This window comes from Chiloscyllium plagiosum, unplaced genomic scaffold (genome assembly GCF_037043375.1).
Source record: "Chiloscyllium plagiosum isolate Xiang-an unplaced genomic scaffold, Cpla_swu_hap1 HiC_scaffold_24, whole genome shotgun sequence".
Taxonomy (NCBI): domain Eukaryota; kingdom Metazoa; phylum Chordata; class Chondrichthyes; order Orectolobiformes; family Hemiscylliidae; genus Chiloscyllium; species Chiloscyllium plagiosum.
This window is the reverse complement of record NW_028270162.1, coordinates 50416597-50439362: the sequence shown is the minus strand read 5'-3', so window position 1 is coordinate 50439362 and position 22766 is coordinate 50416597. Positions and strand designations below refer to the sequence as shown.

General features: G+C 38.2%; 1 protein-coding gene across 2 annotated transcripts in view; it reads right to left on the bottom strand.

Annotated features, from left to right (window-relative positions):
- ccdc117 (coiled-coil domain containing 117) overlaps positions 1 to 22766 on the bottom strand; it is a 39731-nt gene that overhangs the window by 6000 nt on the left and 10965 nt on the right. The window contains exons 3-7 of one of the 2 annotated variants that reach the window (XM_043715993.2): positions 21138 to 21497; positions 14837 to 14887; positions 6373 to 6627; positions 4304 to 4441; positions 4093 to 4207 (exon numbers count right to left, since the gene is read on the bottom strand). In XM_043715993.2, the coding sequence (XP_043571928.2) occupies positions 4093 to 4207; positions 4304 to 4441; positions 6373 to 6627; positions 14837 to 14887; positions 21138 to 21454 (876 nt within the window). In that variant the 5' untranslated portion in view covers positions 21455 to 21497. The remainder of the gene's footprint in view (positions 1 to 4092; positions 4208 to 4303; positions 4442 to 6372; positions 6628 to 14836; positions 14888 to 21137; positions 21498 to 22766) is intronic. The other variant, XM_043715990.2, reaches the window with a different exon arrangement.

Genomic DNA, 22766 nt, shown 5'->3' with positions numbered 1-22766 from the left:
CTAGTTCTGGACGACTCCTCCCCCACCCCAGGGAAAAGACTTTGTCTATTTATCCTATCCATGCCCCATAATTTTGTAAACCTCTAGAAGATCACCCCTCAGCCTCCAACGTTCCAGGGAAAACAGCCCCAGCCTGTTCAGCCTCTCCCCATAGCTCAAATCCTCCAACCCTGGCAACATCCTTGCAAATCTTTTCTGAACCCTTTCAAGTTTCACAACGGTGCTCCGGTTTCCTCCCACAGTCCAAAGATGTGCAGGTCCGGTGAACTGGCCATGTTAAAATGCCCATAGTGTTAGGTATGTTAATCAGAGGGAAATGGGTCTGGGTGGGTTACTCTTCGGAGGGTCGGTGTGGACTGGTTGGGCCGAAGGGCCTGTTTTCAAACTGTAGGGAATCCAATCTAATCTTTCCGATAGAAAGACCAGAATTGCACACAATATTCCAATAGTGGCCTAACCAATGTCCTGTACAGCCGCAACATGACCTTCCAACTCCTGTACTCAATATTCTGACCAATAACGGAAAGCATACCAAACGCCTTCTTCACTATCCTATCTACCTGTGACTCCACTTTCAAGGAGCTATGAACCTGCACTCCAAGGTCTCTTGTTCAGCAACACTCTGTAGGACCTTATCATTAAGTGTATAAGTCCTGCTAAGATTTGCTTGCCCAAAATGCAGCACCTTGCATTTATCTGAATTAAACTCCATCTGCCACTTCTCAGCCCATTTGGTCAAGATCCTGTTGGAATCGGAGGTAACCCTCTTCACTGCCCACTACACCTCTAATTTTGGGGGTGTCATCTGCAAACTTACTAACTGTACCTCTTATGCTCGCATCAAAATCATTTATGTAAATGACAAAAAGTAAGAGGACCCAGCACCAATCCTTGTGGCACTCCAATGGTCACAGGCCTCCAAAATCTGAAAAACAACCCTCCACCACCACCCTGTCTTCTACCTTGGAGTCAGTTCTGTATCCAAAGGGCTAGCTCTCCCTGTATTCTGTGAGATCTAACCTTGCTAATCAGTCTCCCATGGGGAACCTTGTCGAATGCCTTACTGAAATCCATATCGATTACATCCACCGCTGTCCTCATTAATCCTCTTATACTTCTTCAAAAAACTCAATCAAGTTTGAGAGACATGATTTCCCACGCACAAAGCCATGTTGACTATCCCTAATCAGCCGCTGCCTTTCCAAATATATGTACATCCTGTCCTTCTGGATTTTCTCCAACAACTTGCCCACACTGACGTCAGGCTCACTGGTCTATAGTTCACTGGCTTGTCCTTACTACCCTTCTTAAACAGTAACACCTTGTTAGCCAACCTCCAGTCTTCCAGCACCTCACCTGTGACTATCGACGATACAAATATCTCAGCAAGAGGCCCAGCAATCACTTCTCTAGCTTCTCAGAGTTCTAGGGTACACCTGATCAGGTCCTGGGGATTTAGATTAGATTAGATTACTTAGTGTGGAAACAGGCCCTTCGGCCCAACAAGTCCACACCGACCCGCCGAAGCGCAACCCACCCATACCCCTACATTTACCCCTTACCTAACACTATGGGCAATTTAGCATGGCCAATTCACCTCACCTGCACATCTTTGGACTGTGGGAGGAAACTGGAGCACCCGGAGGGAACCCACGCAGACACGGGGAGAACGTGCAAACTCCACACAGTCAGTCGCCTGAGGCGGGAATTGAACCCGGGTCTCTGGCGCTGTGAGGCAACAGTGCTAACCACTGTACTTTACTTCAAAGCCGTTGCTAATCATTAAAACAAAGAGATTGATTCTTCTTTCAGACAATGAGGAAACAATTACTACAAAGAAACATTATGTGTTTATCAACTAACATCATCAACAGCACTTTTTTGCTCAATTCCGTCATCATTCCTTCAAAAGAAATCAGTTGTTTAAATGATGCAATACCATTTTTACCTAACCACCGAACGCTGTGTCAACACCCAGAGTGAACAGCATGAAGAAAAATAAAACAGACCATAATGGTGCCCACGGCAACTATGCAAGGACCTCTGGGTAGGCAATGAAGACCAAACCAAAACCTGAACAGTGAATAGAATTGATCAAGTACAAATAATGTTAGGATTAACTGGTTTTTTTTTAGATTAGATTACTTACAGTTTGGAAACAGGCCCTTCGGCCCAACAAGTTTACACTGCCCCGCCGAAGCGCAACCCACCCATACCCCTACATTTACCCCTTACCTAACACTACGGGTAATTTAGCATGGCCAATTCACCTGACCTGCACATCTTTGGTTATTGACTTAAAATCCACTTAATTTATTATTTCTTAATTTGTCAACATTTGCAAAATTGATCTATGTACCTTGATGCATTTCAAGACATCCAGCACTTCCTCCTCTGTAATCTGGACATTTTGCATGGTGTCACCATTTATTACACTACTTTCCATATCCTCTTCCACAGTAAATACTGATACAAAATACTTGTTTATTCACTTTATTTCAGGGACTAGGAACACTGCAGCAAGTAACTTACTACCCGACTCCCTAAAGCCGGTCCACCAGGCACAAGTAGGAGTGTGATGAAATAATCCCCTCTTGCCTAGATGACTGCAGTTCCAATAATACTCAACAAGTTTGACACTATACAGGACAAAGCAGCAACTCGCTTAACTGGCACCACTTTCACTCCTTCCACCACTGATGCTCAGTAGCAACTGTGCATACCATCTACAAGATGCACTACAGAAATTCACCAACATGCCTTTAACAACTCCTTCCAAACCCACAACCAGTTCCATCTAGGAGGACAATGGCTGCAAATTCAACTTTCCTGTAAGCCAATCACCCCGAGCTCTGCTCAGCGCTTTGAAAGCTAGTGCTTCCAAATAAACCCGTTGGTGTTGTGTGATTGTTAACTTTGTTCACCCCAGTCCAACACTGGGACTTCCAAATCTAGAGCATACATGAAATTGTGAAATGGTTCCACCTACAAAAAAAAAACTTGTATTATCTACAGGCAGAGCTTCAATATCCTGCAATTTCAAGAGATGAAAGTGCAGATATGGTATGTAAAAAAGTTTGTTACGCTGCTTTACAAATGGTTTCATAGCTAGAATGATGCATTAGTGACTGAAAGACAAATTCCATATCACTCATGCTGGGAAGTCATCCACTTTGTAGCTGGTATGAAGGACTGAAGCAAAAGGCCACACATATTTCTAAACAGTTTCATACTGGCACTAGATAAAGGAAATTGGAATCATCACAACAACCACATTAAAATATAATAAAAATATAGTTCTTTGTTTAATCTCAGCTTTCCTTTAATAGAAGTGCAGAGAAACAATTAACATTAGTAGTGTGAAATGCCAATAACAGTTAGTGATTCAGTTAGGGTCAGCACCCCTCTCACCACATTCTTTTCGTATTCTTAAACTGAAGATACAATAACAAAGGTATAGAAAGTAAAAACTTCACTCTAAAATGCTTTGGAAAACATTTCTTCTTTTAAAAGGATGAATTCATCAAATATCACATTGCCAAGGCAGACAAAATAAATTTCATTCATGCTTTTGTTCTTGTCTGATTTTGCTTTGATAAACTCAAGACTGATCATTATTTCTTCAGTGATAAAAAGAGTGAAAGTTCAGACAGATTTGTTCACTAAATTGCTCACTCAGGAAAATGTGGATACAAAAAAAGACAACTTATAGAACAAACAGAATTAAGTACTTTTCTCAGTCCACAAGTGGCATTTCGCAACCAATTATTCAAAACTGGTACAGACAGCATAATATCTCATTCCACAAAATGGAAATATGTCTGTTTCTCAGGCACTTGCTGTTCTCAAACAAATTCAATCTTTCTCCCTTCCTCCAAACTTGAGTGCCGGAATATTTAATATTTAACCCTTAATATTACATTAGATTTTGTTATATGTTTAGAGAAAACAAAGTATGGGTTACACCCAAAGTAAATCTTTAATTCCAACTTAATTCAGTTTCTTAGAAAGACATAGGTCAAGCATCTTGCATATTTCTTTTCGTTATACTAACCATCCGGTGTCATATGGAAAGGTCCAAACAAAACTCACCCAGGAAGAGAAAACCTGTAGAAGATTACAGCGAGAACCCACAAGGTCACCTAAACCCTTATCCAAATAGCTAGCATGAAGTAAACAGATGGTCTGATGTAACTGTGCATGATTCCTGTGAAGAGAAATGTGGGAAAGAAAACAGACATTCCCAACAAGATTGCCCACTTCCAGAAAAAGGTCACACTTGCAGGGGTGAAATCACACTTACAGAGATTCCATTATTCTACGAGGCAAAATTTCTTCCAAACCAGGCCTCAGTTCTTCTCGTAGAGAATCAGATAAAACTAGCACTGGCATGTCTGAAACCTCAATTCCATCACCTTCTGGATCATCTCCCTCAACAAGCCTGGGAAGCAGAATAATATTTAGGTTATTGAAGGAAAGAATAAAGGATTCAGTGAGAATTCTTCTCAAAGAAGACATGGCTTCAATGCAATTATGTAGCCTTCCTTTGTCTACCTGCAGTACTGCAGCATCCATAACTTCTAGGAGAATGGAGATCAGAAAACCTGTAACTTCTGAAATAAAGTTCTACGGGTATTAAACATTTGAATTCAATTTTAAATTTGGCTAAGACCTACTTGATTCAAAAAGTAACTTAATTACCATCAAGAACTGTACTAACTAGATAAAAATGGAGCAACATGGAGAACAATGCCTTGCTAAGTTATTAAAGTCACAGGAGTATATATACTGTATTTACTCGAGTAAGAGTTGATCTCATGTAATAGTCAACACCTTATTTTTGGCAAGAAAAATCTTGTATTTCCCATATATCTCATGTAAACGTTGACCTATTTTATCACATTATAAACCTCTTACAAAAGGAAACTATATGTTCCCATTAACCCACTTAAATGAAATTGCATTCATTCATACTGGTAACTCTACTCAGCGCTCTTTGTTTATTATATTGTGTCTCTATTCATTCATAACTCTACTTAGCCCACTTGGTTTACTACAGCATATTTTCATTCATTCATTCAGACTTGTACCAATTCTATTGGTACTTAGTGCACTTTGCTCACTATACAAAAGTTTTTTTTTTAAAGTTAATAATTTTAATTGTGCTTTTATACCTGAATAAGAGGGAGATGTATTAGCTACATATATCTTTAATTCTTTTGACAACTTTGTTAATGTTGCTGAGGTTCATTACATACAAGAGTAAATGGGAGGGAAATGAAGAATTTGACAGGGAAGTTCAAGACACTTACACATTCAAAAATTTAATAAAAGGTTTCATTTTAAGTGGGCCATTATACCAGGCCATGACGATGCTGAACTGTGCGATTTTGCAGGATTTCAATGAATGTTTGACATGTTAAATTTTCGTACTAGTATGTATAAATAAAAATTTACCACCAGCAATTCATTCTTGTTTATCTTGCTTTTATCCGGTAATTACCTTTACTGTAATTTATTGTGTTTTTCTTCATTGCCTGGGATTAGTTGATAGATCAAATGGACTTCTGCTAATAATATGGTATTTGGAGCTGCAGCATGAATTGCAGCCCCTCAAAACTAGTGCCGGTGAAATAGTTGACGCTATAAATTGAACCTTTCAAAATGGTCTAAAAAGTTTGACTTTTATACAAATATATACAGTACTTATGACTCATCACAACTGTAGCTCTATTTAGGAATATATAACATTTGATTTATAACAAAATGAAGTGGACAACACTTTGGCATATCTGGGACAGCTCTGTGTGCAATGAATTCCTTTGTGTTAACCAACATCACGACTTTGTTCCCCTCAGAAAATATAATTGGCCATTTTACTTGACAACTTGCTTTCAGAACCTTTTACATCAACATTAATTCTTTAACTGCTGTCAACTCATCTTAAAAGAACGAACCCCTGGCATCAAGCACAGCTATGGTTAGCAGTCCAAAGCACAATTATTGCTAACGCTCAAATGTCATCAATTCAGACTACAGTTCATTACTTTTAATGAACATTCCAACTTTTCTACCTACCTTCTTCTCCAAACCCACTAAGATTTTCATTATTCCTTGCTCCATATTTTCACTATAGTTATGGAACTTGCTAACCATACTAATAGCTTTAACAAGTCAGCGAATACTTATGCAATTTCCTTCATTGTGCAAGGAGATCAGTTCACCAAATACAATTTCTTAATTGCCTTCTCAAATAAATTATACCACTTCATAAATATACATTAAGTAGGGAGGATGGGAACTGTTCTGAAGACCAATAACATTCTCAAATCAACAATGGTATCCAGAAGAAATTGCATTTCAGACTCCCACCGATTTTCAATCTCCTTCAGTTTCTGCAATCCCTCTTCGCTCGGATCAGGTTTCATCTCCACATAGGGTGCTTCATTCTCAATAACCCTAAATTCCTGTGAGCTAGGCCCAATCTGCCAAGAAGTGGAGGCAACGTCAGATATCCCATTTTCCAGAGGGTTGGAAGTGTAAGGCCAAGAGCTGCATGACACATTCACTGGAGTCACCAGACAGTCAAGCATCTTCTCAGTTAGACGTTTTTTTCTAGCAGGAGCACTGGAAAAGAGAGCAAAATATCACTGGGATACAAATATCTAAATGTCAACAGGATAAACTATTTTAAGGAATAACTCAGTTTATTCCTCTGTAAAGCAAATATATCCTTAACAACCACTACAGGGCTTCCTTAATCACCAACAGGGAGGCCAAAATACAATTGAAAGGTGCATGGTTAAATAATGTAGCCAGGTAATGTCTTTAACAAGCCTCATGATTAATTTTAAAGTATGAAGTTTGCAATTTCAACTAATGCATTAGTTGGGAGATTGGTAATTAATCACACTTCACTTGGGCTAGGAAGCAGACAGAGAAATTAAGAATCCTGTTCAGATGTCTAGTGCAGATCGTCTGCACTCCTTGATAAATAAATGCTCGAGAGAGAGAGAGAGTGCATCACTTTGCACAAACCAGATGCCCAGCCAACTGAGCTAACTCACTCCTACCACTGTAGGTACACATAGTGAAAGCCAAGAGATATACAGAGAAACCTCCATTATCCAAAGGACACAGGTGGGGAATATTTTGTTCTGTTAATCAAATGTCAGATAATCAAATGCTGGAAACCAGTTTAGCCAAGCATCGGGACCTTGTGATCTTGCTGGATAATCTGAAATTCGGATAACCAAATGCCAGATAATTGAGGATCCTCTGTACTTGCATTCAAGGCAGCTCAAAGAAGGGTCACCAGGTTAAATCTGAAATTAAAAGGTATTGTTTTAAGGAGAAAGATTAGGCATATACACATTGAAACATACAAGTTAGGAAAATTTTTGAAACATTCAAGATTCTGAGCAGATTTGATAAAATAATACTGAGCTGCTGCTATGCCTCAGAGGGTGAACCATGAGGCAAAGCTCCAAAAGAAGAGATAATATCCTATTTACGACCTGAAATGAGAAATCCCTTGCCTCAAAAGGCACTTTAATCTTTGGAATTCATTGTTCTGGGGAGCCCTGGAAGCCATTTCGTTGAAAGCCAAGATAAACAGATTTTAGATCTACCTGGGAGTCAACGGATTATGGGGAGATGCGGCAGGTAGAAAGTAGAGTCAAGGTCACAATCTATTTAGCAATGATTTTATTAAATGCAGAAGCAGGTTCAAATGCCATCTCTCCTCTATTTATGTTCTTAGACAAAATTGACAGGTAAAACTGCACAAACGTAAAACATTACACAAAAAGTAAAATTGAGTACATTACTCAATGGAGGAAATGAAAGTGATAGCTCTCCAAGTACTGAAAAATTATTCAAAAGGTGCAGATAAAGTATAAGAGAAATATCAGGTTTGCAATACAAACGGAGAACCAGGATGAGTAAACAAAAAAATTCAGAAGAAAAATGCAAACAAAAAATCAAAGTCAAAGAGAAGGTATAAGAGGAGATTAGCAGGTGATGTACAAAAGGAAAAGCAAAAATGTTCTATAGACTAGATTAGTGAAAAGCTTTACAGGATAAGATAAGGAACTTACAGATTGAATAAGGACCTAATCATAAAGGCAGAATGCATTGCTAAGGATTCAATACGTTGCACTTTACTGAGGAACATGTTGCCAAAGTATTGGCTGGGCTATCAAATTCATTAAGAACAGACAATAGAGAAGCTAGATCTTTAGACGCTGAGGGGAATGCCATTGATGCGGATTTCCAAAAGACATTTGACAAACTGCCACAGTGAATTGTCTACAAAGCTAGAATAAAGGAGGAAGTCACAGGATGAACTTCAGAATGGGGGAATGGTTGTTCTTCTGGCACCTTAAAAATTGATAGAAAGGTGATTCTCCAGACTCAATACTAATTTCATTTATTTTCTTAATCTATATGAATGGTCTAGACTTGGGTGAACAGAGCATAATTTCAAATGTTATAAATGATACAAAACTTCAGCATTGTAAATGGATAGGTTAATGACAGATTTCAAGAGGACATAGACTGGTGAAGAGGTGCACATTAAGCAGACCAAACTAAATTGAGAAAAGTGATACATTTGATGGGGAGGAGGAGAAAATGCAATAAATAAAATGTTGCCAACATCAGCAATATAAAATGTAAATACTCATGATTCAAAAACTGCAGTAACCCATTACTTTCAACCTGCCAATATGTAAATGATCCATTTATTCTTACTCCATTTCCTGTCATGAAACAATACAAAATGTATTACCCAATCCCCTAAGGCTTAACCTAATGCAACTTTGCAGAACGTTCTTCTCATGCCTTTCCCGCCACACAAATGATTTCTTGCATTTTAATTATACCAAATTTTAAGTCTATATACTTCCAAGATAGGCTTTTACAACATTTCAATTTTCTGATCCTCCATTACTAAACACCAATATTTAAGACTGAATGAAAACTTGATTTGATAAGACAATCTAAAACAATGTTCTATTGTGCAGTTATAGTAAAAATATTTTTCAGGAGTTCCGATCAAGTATTTTAAAACTCAATTGGATTACAATAACCTCGTAACAGACCTGCAACTTTAACGGTTTCTCGCTTCAAAGATGTGAATTTTCTAGCATTCTTTTGCCACCTAATTCAGCATATGGATATCAACATTTGATTGATGAGTAAACATCATCTCATTCTGGGGGTGGGGAGGATTTTATGCATTAGATGATTTATGTATTAAATACTGTAAGACACCATTTAACTGAGATTTTAATGAAACAGTAGACATGGATCTGAAGGTATGAGACTAAAATGGAATGCTTATCTACTACTTTCTATTGATACTGCAAACAGGTTTAGCATATAAATGGTGATAAACTATTAGTACGGAAGCTCCAGAGTAAACAGTCAGGAAAAGTGGGTCAGCACAGGCCTTGGGTGACCAACAAAATTAATGGATAATGGAGGTGAACTTGTAAATAAAGAATTTCAGGACAGGTGACAGAATTTAAATATTACTTTCAGCAATAACTTGAGAGAAAGGAAACATACAATAACTGATGAGATGTTGCATAGATACTGGCAGATCAGTCGAACTGTCAAGTTACAAACAGCATTGGCATGGGTATTACATGCAAGAAAATTCCTTGCAGGCGTTTGTAGGAATATATTTTAAGCTCATTTATTCTGCTTTTAGGGTCAGTGACATATGGGTTTTCCTTGTTTCTGAAGTTAATAATTAAATTTAAGTATTTCTGCTGCATGGTGATTTATTTTAAGAAACAGTTTGCAAGAGCTACTTTGGCAACACTAATGGTTTTTTTAAAACAACTAACGGAAGTTCTACTTTGCTAAACTGTAAATCATTGTGCTTTAAAAGTCTGTTAGAAATTTCTAATTTTTTTTTTTTAAAAGCTTGGGGAAAACACCCACAGCTTAAAGAAATACATTCCCCATCCCGTTTTTATAGCAAAACTTTGTTTTAACTGGCACTCCCAATAAACCGAAAAAAATTTACACATCAGAAATAGATGTTTACTGTGTTATTGCAATTGCTGTGATGTCCAAGTAGTCAGTTGAGGTTGAGAGAGAGAAGGCTATCAGTAAGTTTTATTTAAGGCAAAGTTGCATTACTATTCAAGTGATATATGCTGTAAATAAAGTATAACAGTGGTGTGTGCTACTTGGTGTTTTTACATTGATTATGTGAACCTCTTGATTCTTGGTAGTGTGGATGTGCAGGGGGATCTTGGTGTCCATGTACTTAGATTCCTGAAAGGTGCCACCCAGGTTGATAGTGCTGTTAAGGTGGCATATGGTGAGTTAGGTTTTATTGGTACAGAGATTGAGTTCCGAAGCGGTATTGTCATGCTGCAACTGTACAAAACGCTAGTGCGGCCTCCAACCGTTAATGTCACCTTAAGCCATTCATGGTGTTGGAAAAATTCTCCAGTGCAAGTACCCTACAGGGATGGCTTTTTGTTGGAATTTATAAAAAGGAGCATTTTGGGATTAATGGGTTTATACTTTTACTGCTGGTTTATAAATCTTTGAATTTAAGTAAACAGCATGAATTTTGTAAATTTTTTTTGCAAAAACAAAAGCTGCAAAATTGCTCACATTTTAATGGATTGCCAAAACAAAATATGATCTATCAAGTCAGATTTCAGTCAGCAATAACACCAGCTGGAATCATAACAGGGGGCTCTTGGTAGGATACTTGAATTCACTGGATTCAAGATCGCTGTCTGGCTTATTAGAAGTAACAGCTAAGGAGTGGTTCTGGACATAAATCAACTGTTCTGCATGAAAATAGGTCACAGATCAACCATGATCTTACTGAATAGTAGAGCAGGTTCAAGGGGCTGAATGGCCTACTCCTGATCTTATAGCTCGTAGTTTGTTGCATGAAATTTGAAGCGGGCTTTGAATGTTTCTAAGACCTTTTTTAGAAGTGGAAGATATACAGTAGATTATTTTAAAATGTTGACCAAAACTAAACAGAGAGAGTTAGTAGTTAAATTCAAGGTAGAAATAAAAGCAGGAATGTACAAGAGGAAGTGCTTCATGGGATTATACACTTAGAAGTGGAAAAAGGAAACATGAAACTGGAATGTCACAGCTAGAATTAGTTAGGATACAGTTAGAAATGAAAAACACTGGACAAAGAAAAGGCAAAGTCAAAGTAGAAAAAAGTAAAGCAGAGAAAAATACAGCAGGAAACGTTAAGAAGATTTAAACTCTAAAAAGGAAATTAGAGAGTGAGTCAGCAAAAAAATAAAATAAACAGGGAAGAAATAAGGTAGTAGTTCGAATAAGGATTCTGATTCCAGTGGGGGATTTAATTTAACCAAGAGTTTACAGTTCATGCCTAAATATAATAGGTATAGATACAAAAGATATTTTACCTCATTCAAGGTAGGTGGGGTAGACGAATTGGTTAAAAGATGTTTGAACCTACTTAATACAAGCGTTAAGTCAGGTACAACTATGATCGTGTGCACTAAATTGTCAGAAGAATAATCTGTAGGGTAGGAAACTGTCAAAGAGGTATCCTTTATGTTTGTGAGCTTTAAACATGAAGCTGATCAATTAAAATTTAGGGCGAGAAAAAAGCTAATCAGACATTTATGGAATCTGAAAGAAATGCTGTGGGATCAGTGATTCAGATCACTCAAGTTATACAGAAATTAAGTATGTACAGGAAATGATGATCATGGACAAATTCAGAAGAGCATTCACGTTAATTTAAAATCTTAAATGACAAGTACTTAAGCATTAATTGGAGGTATATTTGGAAGTTACAAACTAGTCTCATTACATAGAGATGAATTAAAAAGAGTGACTTGGCAAATGGAGAAGTTTAGTTGGAGCAATAAAATAAATTCCCCTAGAGGATTGACTTTTAGTTTGGGAAATGATCTTGCAGGTTTAAGAACATGGCTTCACCAAGAGTGGTAGAACAACCAATGTAAGAAAAAATGTTTTAAAGAAACATCCATGATTGTTTTCTGGCTCTGCTGTGACTAAATCTCAAGCCCATAGAGTTAACTAGAAAGAGGAGTTATGAAACGGAGATGATTTTGAAATTCAATTACTGGATACAGTTTTTAAAAGTTTAACAAAAGGATGAAGGTAAAAAAGAATGAGGCTAATGTGTTTAGCCCATCTTTAAAAGATCAACTGACAGTTTACAATAACAGAGGAGTACATATGGAATGGGGATGGCCAAGGAAGGTTATCAGTCATGACAGAAAAACTTCCAGAATACAACAGGCTATAAAGAGGTGCAGCCCTCATGATTGGTTATGAGCCATGAATTTTCAAACGCTGAGAACACGGGAGATGGTCTTGATGATGAAGCACCATATACTTCACATGTCCATTAAGTCTACAATTTGGATAGAGGGGTAGGATTCAAAAGCTCAGGAAAAACATACCCATCATGCACAGACTGTGAAGAACATGAAAAGGTAATCAAATGTGCTCACTAAACAACTGTCCGAAATAAGTTCGCACACAGTTTACCAGTCAGCTGAGTCAGAAGACTGGAGGGTAGGACCTGCAGGCAAGTCACGGGGAAATGTAAAAACAGGCTAAACTCCTGAAGTGAGGGAGAAAAGGTGAGGATCATGCAAGGGTTACATAAATAGAGAACTAGAAATTGCTGTTCCAGTACTGGTTTGAAGAAAAAGGTCGTATACAGTACATAGGATTTCAAGCAGACATCCTGAAAGTAGTCCAGAGAAATCACAATGAGGAGAAGTCACAGCTTTTAAAGGCAACCAAGTAACACATGTAATACAGAACTTACTCGGACAATGCATAAAGGTAGAGCGTTCCATAATGAGACAGCCTTTGTGGCTATTAGTTGAATGGAAGATAGGTTAAAAGAAAAGAAGCTAAACTAAGAGTTACAAGAAATAATTCAGAATATATTCTGAAAGTGAAGATAAAGGTCAACCAACTTTGTCTAACCAATGAACCTGTACCAACAAAATGGCTGCAACAGGCTAAGGCTAGAGTTGTAGCTCAACGCTTTGAGAAATGCCTGTGATTAAAAAAAAAGGTGGTGTTAGGATAGTTTCTCCTGAGAAAGTAATTTTGAACATCTTTATAGCCATTTTAACAACCTTTTATTGGAGATGTTACTCTATTGATATCAAATCTGACTTCCTGCAGAGTAGCCTTCTTGAGAAGGGCATTTTATCACCCCGAAAAGGAAGCACCAGGAACAAAGGGGAAGCTCTAGAAATTGCATAAACTCTTTTATGGATTAATGACGTTTCATAGTGCAATATTTTTCAGCAATGGCATTTCTATTAATGTTAGGGCATTCAAACTAACAGACCTGGCATTTGCATTATAATAGAAAACATTCAAGCATCTTCACAACTGTGTGCGTGTATGTGAGTGGGGGGGGTGGGGCACCAATGACTTTAAAGACCATAAATTGAATCAGGAAGGAATTAGAAATTGGCAGTAAAGCTCCTAGAGCTTTCAAATATATGGGTTTGGGAATTAACTAGGGCAAGTCAAAACATAATTCTACACCACATGTCTGGTTAGGAAAACGTGAAGCCTTACCAGATCTAGGTAAAAAGATGAGGCTGCAACCAAAGCAGGAGATGGAATAGCTGTGAAATCTCAAACAATTCAACTGGTTAGCTACATAACCACACCAAATGCTAGCTTTGATATACTAGAATGTAGTCTGGCTATGAAAAATCTAAAGATAGAGAACATATACAGGATAGTAAAATAGAGAAAAGTATGTTGAAGTTTTCAGCTTTGGGTGACACCAAAACGGATACCGATATTTTTGAAGATACTGCATAATCTTAGCAATGGATTTTTCAGTGCAGGATGATTTGCAATACTACTTTTGTGAGAAAGTAGGAAAGTATTTCCTTGGCATGGAAGGCAAAGAAAATAGTGAAAAATAAAACACATCAGGCACTGAAATTCCAGCTGTCAATGTTGTTGAAATGTGTTTTGTGTGCCTAAAATTTCAGGAAGAAATGTTATTATAAAATACAATATGTAAGAATGGACTGAAAGAACAATATCAATAGAATGGTATTTAGTCTTCCTGGAATAAATGTGCACTCTCCAAAAAGTGCAAGTGAAAAAAGTTTTAGAATAAAGATAGCCAGTTTAAAGCAAATGCTGGAGAGGAAGGAAACATCCAAGTTTGAATGGGCAGATCATAGTAAAACAGACCTATAGTCGATGACTTGGACAAATGCCTTTATATTAAAAAAAATGACGCAAGGTCACTATAGAACAGTGAGAATCTGAAATTGTGTATTTTCCTATCTTCCTTGTGTGCATACATGTGTTCCCTTAAAAGGAGCCTATCAGAGTTAGAAAGGCAGGTCCCTTAAAAGGCTCAAATGGAAACAGATTGACAAGAACTCAGCTATTCCATACATTAGGGAGTCCAAAAGAAAAGTGGTGAAAAAAGAAGATTTGTGCCAAACCAATGACTTGCAATAAAATCCTTGTAGATCTCTTCAAGTCTCTTTCTGCCAATTTAACATACTCATATCAATATATGAAATATATTGGACTCTAATTCACCTTATTCCCTGCTGCAGCGTTTGTTGTTTTGTTTTAAACTGGACAAGGATTTGTGTAATAAAGCATAGTATTCATGAGATCCCAGATGTTCCAGTAAATGATGGTACATTTATAAAGCAATGTTAACAGCAAGCAAAAATTTAATGAATGCCATTTGCCATCAAAAACTGCAAACAGTGCTCTTTCCAATTCCCCGGAAGCAGAATAAATAAGGCCTAATGAAGATACTCACTCAGCTTCCTCCTGCTCCCGCTTGTGCTTTCTCCTGAAAAACTCATTCCTCCTGTTTACAAAGAGAAACAGGTGATTAGGTGAACAAAAAAAAAACATGCAAAGTAAAATTGTATGTTATGATACCAGCCTACTTTAAGTGCTGCTTTTATAAATACAAAAAATTACACTGAAGTGCTACTACCTGCTTAAAAAAACGATTTTTCTATAAAATTCTAAGGTGATGTTGTAGAATTCTTTTAGACTCCAAAATGCCATTGGTAACTCAAGTCCTGAAAATCTTCAAAAACAGTTTAGTTTTGGGATTCTAACATGACGCCTTCTGCCGAATGCATAAACACACTGGTGTAGATTTCAAGCACTAGTCAAACGCATACCATTTTAAATTAGTAGGCAATGGTTATGGCACAGAATATCATATCTGCAGTTGTGCACTTTTATAACCCAAGAAGCACACTGTACATAAAAATGGCATCTAAGTGCAACAGACTGGGGCAAACCCAGTCACATAATGCCATCCCACTGACATCATAAACAGTGTCATGCACACAGTCATTGGTCCCAGTGACACAGCAAGGTTCAGTGACTACAGGTTGCAAAGTATGTTATATTGGCTTCTGATACCATAAACAGGAAATTGTCTCACTTTGTGATTTGGGACAAGATTTGTAGCTCAGGTTGGAGGTTCAGGCTGTTAATAGTCTCACTTGTTAAAAAAATACACTTGAAATTTAGACTTACATTTCAACTAAACCTCCTAAAATGACCCGCTCAACCCAAGTCAAAGAAATGTTTAAGCTTGAAAGCCACAATTTACTCAAAGTCCTTCCTAAATAAAGGATATTCAAATAAGAAAGTAGATTTCCTAAATATCTCGGTCCAAAAATACCCAATTTCCATCACTAACTTCAGGAATATGGGTCAATTGCAGCCTTGAGTGTGGAGGTGAAATGGGTAGGGTCTCACTAGGAATCTGACTGCCCAGACAACAAGCCTTGGTTTCGTATCTACAATCCTTCCCTGTCGTTTAACTTAAGAGAATCCTTTTTGACAGTGGTGTCTTGCATTCTACACCTAGCTTACTATTAGCAGAACCAAACCACTTCAATTTTTCTCTGAAAACTATTTCTTTAAATGCTTCTGCCCTTGCCTCCACATCTGATATATCTTTTAAAAATTCAATGCTCAACCTCCACTCTCGCAATAGTACTTTCTGGCCTGGTTCCTTACAGAAGTATCTTTACATCAAGTTTCCTTACAAACAAACTGATTCGGGAAGCACAAGAGAAGTAATTAGGCAGAACAAGATTGGAGTTTGGTTCCTGTAGTTGAATAAATTGTAAAAAAATCCTTACCTAGATGAACGGGTATAGGGTACTACCACTGCGTGCCTGTACTGGAGAACATCCAGCACCTATGAAACTGCCCTCCAGTAAATACTGAGAAGCAGGGTACACCCAAAGCAGAACTGGTTCTTGGGCAATGAAATGAGAGAAACAGCACAAACATTTGACTCTTTCGCTTACCCACAATTTAACGATCACACAACCAGCAACCCAAAAGTCAGTAGGAAAGTTATAACACTGAATTCAATACAGCTAGTCACTTTGGGCTTCACAAGGGCTTCCCTGTGAAATCTGCCAGACTGACCCTGCAATAAATAGCTAATGAACATCCTCCATTAAAGAGTACCTTGCTCATCCATGTTCATTCTGGCCTAAGTTTGACTCCAGCCAAATTCTAGATAGTTGGTTTTTAATGTCTTCTGGACAAAAAGGGATGGGCAATACAGTACATACTGTTTTATCAGTGTTGCCCAAATGACAACACCAAAAACCCAAATGTTTTAGAAGCAGCTCGGTTACTTATATGAAGTATGATCAGGGAAGAATATATTAGCAAAATGATAAGTATGCAACACAGATCACAATCATACAGCATGCAAACAGACCCTTTGGGACCAAACAGTCCATGCCAAACATAATCCTAAACTAAACTAGTCTCACCAGCCTGCTCTGGCTCAAATCCCTCTAAATCTTTCCAATTCATGTACTTATCCAAATATCTTTTAAATGTTGTAATTGTGCCCGTGTCCACCACTTCTGCAATAATTGCTATTTTAGAAAAGATGATACATAAGAGTCCTTGGTGAAGAGGTACTGAATCTCATTAATAGCCAGTCAAATATCAGAACTCTAGTCAGAAGAGGACTAACAAAATTAACTTTCACAAAAGGAATTTTCAGATATTGTAATTTTTTCCTCAAATGGGGAGTGGTTTTGGTGGTGTGATACAGTGAAGCTCCAAGTTCAAGTCACACTCCAGCATTTGATCCAGAAACATGAACAAACAGGGCAAGCATAATCTTGTGAATTCTTCCAACATATACCAATGCAGGCATTTAGTCCAGGAAAAATTCCTGACCAGCCATATGATGAAATGAAATGAAATGAAATTGAAGCCTCTCTCCATAGCTTGAGGTTACAACTAATGCATAAAACATAACAGCGCAGTACAGGCCCTTCGGCCCTTGATGTCATACCTACCTGTGAAACCAATCTGAAGCCCATCTAACCTACACTATTCAATTTTCATCCAGAAAATGGTCATTCTACCCAATGACCATTCAAATGCCCTTAAAGTTGGTGAGCCTACTACTGATGCACGCAGTACATTCCACACCCTCACTATTCAGAGTAAAAAAACTACCTCTGACATATGTCCTATATCTATCACAACTCAATTTAAAACTATGCCCCCTCGTGCTAGCCATCACCAAAGTAAAAAGGCTCTCACTGTCCACCCTTTCTAATCCTAATTATTTTACATCTTAATTAGGTCACCTCTCAACCTTCTTTCCCCTAACGAAAACAGCCTCAAGTCCCTCAGCCTTTCCTCATAACACCTTCGCTCCATACCTGGCAACATCCTGGTAAATCTCCTCAAACCTTTTCAAAGCTTTTACATCCTTCCTATAATGCGGTGACCAGATCTGTACGCAATACTCCCAAGTGCGGCTGCACCAGAGATTTGGACAGCTGCAGCATGACCTCATGGTTCCAAAACTAAATCCCTCTACCAATAAAAGCTAACACACTGTATGCCTTCTTAACAACCGTATCAGCCTGGGCGGCAGCTTCCACAGATCTATGTATATGGATATGGAGATCTCTCTGCTCATCTACACTACCAAGAATCTTACCATTAGCCCAATACTCTGCATTCCTGTTACTCCTTCCAAAGTTAATCACCATTTGCCACTTTTCAGCTCAGCTCTGCAGCTTATCTATGTCCCTCTGTAACCTACAACATCCTTAGTCCCTATCCACAAATCTACCGACCTTGGTGTCACCCGCAAATTTACTAACCCATCCTTCTATGCCCTCATCCAGGTCATTGTTATAAATGACCAGTAGACCCAAACAGACCCTTGCATTACACCACGAGTAACTGAACTCCAGGATGAATATTTCCCCATCAACCACCACCCTGTCTTCTTTCAGCTAGCCAATTTCTGATCCAAACTGCTAAATCACCCTCAATCTCATGACTCTATTTTGTGCAATAGCCTATCGTGGGGAATCTTATCAAACGCCTTACTGAAATCCATATACACATCAACCGCTTTACCCTCATCCACCTGTTTGGTCACCTTCTCAAAGAAGTCAATAACGTTTGTGAGGCATGATCTACCCTTCACAAAACAGTGTTGACTATCCCTAAATCAACTTATTCCTTTCTAGATGATTACAAATCCCATCCTTATAACCCTTTCCAATATTTTACCTGCAACCGATGTAAGGCTCACAAGTCTATGATTACCAGGGTTGTCTCTACTCTCCTTCTGGAACAAGGGAACAACGTTTGCTATCCTCCAGTCTTCTTGCACTATTCCTGTAGAAAATGACGACATAAAGAACAAAGCCAAAGGCTCGGCAATCTCCTCCTTGGCTTCCCAGAGAATCGTAGGATAATTCCCATCCAGCCCAGGGGACTGGTCATATTTTTACACTTCCCAGAATTTCCAACACCTTGTGAACCTCACTCCTATCTAGTCTAGTAGCCTGTATCTTAGTATTCTCAACAACATTGTCTTTTTCTAGGTGTAAATACTGATGAAAAATATTCAGTTAGCACTTCCCCCATCTCCTCGGACTCCACACACAACTTCCCACTGCTATCCTGGATTGACCCTAATCTTACTCCTGATATACCTATAGAAAGCCTTGGGTTTTCATTGATCCTATTCACCAATGACTTATGATGTGCCCTCCTGGTTCTTCTTAATTCTCTCTTTATGTCTTTCCTGGCTAACTTGCAACTCTCAAACACCCTAACTGAGCCTTCACATCTCATTCTAACATAATTTGGAGATGCCGGTGTTGGACTGGGGTGTACAAAGTTAAAAATCACACAACACCAGGTTATAGTCCAACAGGTTTAATTGGAATCACACTAGCTTTCAAAAGCTAGTATGCTTCAATTCTAACATAAGCTGCCTTCTTCCTCTTGGCCAGAGATTCAAATTCCTTAGTAAACCACAGCTCTTGCGCTCGACAACTTCCTCCCTGCCTGACTGACTGGTACATACTTACCAGGGATCCGCAGTAGCTGTTTCTTAAACAAGCCTCCATGTTTCATTTCATTTGTGCCCAGCCCCTTCAGTTTACTTTCCCATTCTATGCATCCTAAATCTTGCCTAATCACATTGTAATTGCCTTCCTCCCAGCTACAACTCTTGCCCTGTGGTCTATACCTATCTCCTTCCATCACTAAACTAAACATAAATGAATTGTGGTCACTAGCACCAAAGTACTCATCTACCTCCAAATCTAACATCTGGCCGGGTTCATTACCTAGTACCAAACATAATGTGGCCTCGCCCCTTGTTGGCCTGTCTACATATTGTCAGGAAACCCTCCTGCACACACTGGACAAAAACTAACTCATCTGAAATATTTGAACTATAGTATTCCTGGTCAATATTTGAAAAATTAAAGCCCCCACAACAATTACCCTGTCACTCACGCTCCTATTGAGTATCATTTTTACTATCCTTTCCTCTATATCTGTGGAACTATTCGGAGGCCTACAGAAAACTCTCAACAGGGTGACCTCTCCATTCCTGTTTCTAACTCAGCTCATATTACCTCAGTAGACGAATGCTCAATTGTCTTTTCTGCAACCGTAATACTGTCCTGGACTAACAATGCCCCCCACCTCCCCCTCTAATGGTGGAGCTATTCAAATTGGGTGCATAAAAACAAATTAGTTGAGCACGGAGATAAGAGTTTTGAGCATTTTAGAGACAGATAAAGACTTGGCCTTTGAGGGATTTAAAACACAGCAATAATTATAAATCAAGATCTGCTTGACTAATAGGGGAGATAGTGGAATAGTGGCAATATCACCGGACCAATAAATCAGAGGCCTAGGCAAATACTCTCGAGATGTGTGTTCAAATCAAATCAAATTTAAATTCAATGACTATGTAGAATATCTGATTAATCTCAGTAATAATGACAACTATAAATGACAGATGCAAAAAACCCCACCTGGTTCACTAATGTCCCTTAAAAAGAAAGGAAAATGTCATTACCCCGTCTGACCTGCATGTGACTTCAATCCATATCATGTGGGTATCTCACAATCATTTTCTGAAATGGCCTATCAAGCCACTCAGTTCAAGGAAAATTAGTAGTGACACTGACATCCATGAAAGACTAAAGAGGAGCCAATATAACGAGCACAGAGATGACCAGTCTGTAAACTTTGATAGAAGTTTACAGAGTGTGGAATGCAGAAAAACAGCCTTGAACATGTAGAAATAATAAAATCTAGAAGTAACAAAGGCATAAACACAGTCATTTATAAAACAAGTTACAATGAGAGGGCACAGCCCCCTCCTTTCTGACAAGTTCATAATAGGAAGGTCAAAGATTAAAGACTTTTACTTCGACCTCAAATTACAGGAAGTTCTTGAACAAATGTGTGAAGGAGGCAATAAAATTCTACCTCCATTTCAATTCCTATTCCCCACCTCCCCTTACATTGAGCTAACATGTTAAAACATCTAATTAGAACACTGCACTGTTGCATCACAGCGTTGGGAATCAGCTTCAACAGTAATATGGAAAGAGACATTAAAACTCATCAGAACTTCCTTAGTCTTGCAAAATAACTGTTCTTCCTCAACTACTAGCTATGGCACAGAAGGCACTCAAATCTTCTCCCATTACTCCAAAAATGGGTAGAATCAGATTCTTTTTGCCAGTGATAGTAATAGGATTTTTAATACTCACAAAGGAGGATGCTTCACTTCAGATTTTGTAGTAGTTGTTCTCATTCCATTTACCATTGGAATATATCCTGGAGACTCCATACTGGTGTCCATGCTTTCACTTGTTCCATCTCCCTGCTTAGAGCCTTTTTCTTCCAGATGTGTAGTGGAATTACAGTATGCTGGTACAAAACAGTCTGTCTGCCAGCACAGTGGATCCTGGATACGTGCTGCAGCACATGATGCATTCTTCCCATATACTTCCAGTGTGGGAGACTGAAATAGCTGCCTGCCAGAGGGTGTCAATGAGTTGTAACAGAGGCTGTGTGCCATCACCATAGCAGATAATGCAACAGAGTTCAGTTATTTAAAAGGTAAGTCCCTGTAAGAGGAGAACCAATGTAAGAAAAAAAAACAAGAAATCTTTTTTGATGAGGAGTCTTAGACAAAGCAAATTAAAATATTAATGAGATGTTAACCATGCATCAGAACATCTTGCTAATTTAATGAATCAAGATCTATAGAACAACAACTAATAAATCATAGCTATCCATTACATTTTCTCATGTCTTTTAAAAAATATGTATTGCTGCATTAAGATGCTCAATGATGCAGACTTTTGGTTTGCAACTTGAACACATTTCTGCTACATAGGGTAATTACATCTAGTTCAGTTTATAAAATTGGTAGCTTATTGTTGTGCACATTAGACTTTACATTTTATCACCAGCCTTATAAATGAGCATTTTATGCTGTATTATTTAATAAAGCATGTTTATATGTTTGGTCGCCACTGATTTCCTAAATACAACTCACCATACCAGACCAAAATTGACTGGACGCATGGACACACTTCAAACAGCTGCAAGGACCCAAGGTCCCAGGAACTTTCATGCCATCAAGACATGTACAACATCATCAACTTTAATGCAATAACAGTGAATGCAGTTTCACCCAGCAACATCACTGTCCTGCTCAGACTATTTACAATGAAAGGTTTAACTCAACATTTTAATAATAAGAATGGAATTAAATTTTGGTGCACAGGCCTGGCCTGGTTAAAGGTATCACAAGGGTACACGCAAAAAAAGTTTAGAATCACATATGTAAAATATTTTGCTGCAGGTCATGAACATATAAAGCATAAAATTCCAGATGCATTTAAGCAGCTAGGTAATACAGAAATCACCCAAAAACTAGAATAGTAATAACACCTATCTTCATTTCTGATGAGAAGAATGCCAAACTAAAAGTATTTGGCAAGTCAACACTGTCCAAAAATAATTCTTCAGCTAGCTGTATTTGTTTGCCCATTCCCTGGTAAAATACACTGCATTGTCACAAAAGCTAGGATGACTTCCACATTCTTCACTTACCTCAAAGATCTGCTTTATGCATGAAAAATGTTCAGCTCATGAAAATCAAACTGCATGTTTCCTTCTCAAGAGACATTCAGAACAAAAGGATATTGCATCGCCACAATGATTCAACACAGGTTCCTTCAAGGCTAATTTTATTTTTTTTTAAATAAAAGTATCTGTTTACAGGATGTGGGCATCACCAGCTAGGCCAGAATTTACTGGCCAGTGGAAATTGCCCTAAAGCATATTGTTGAATCACTGCAGTCCATGGGGGTGCGAATGGGGAGCAT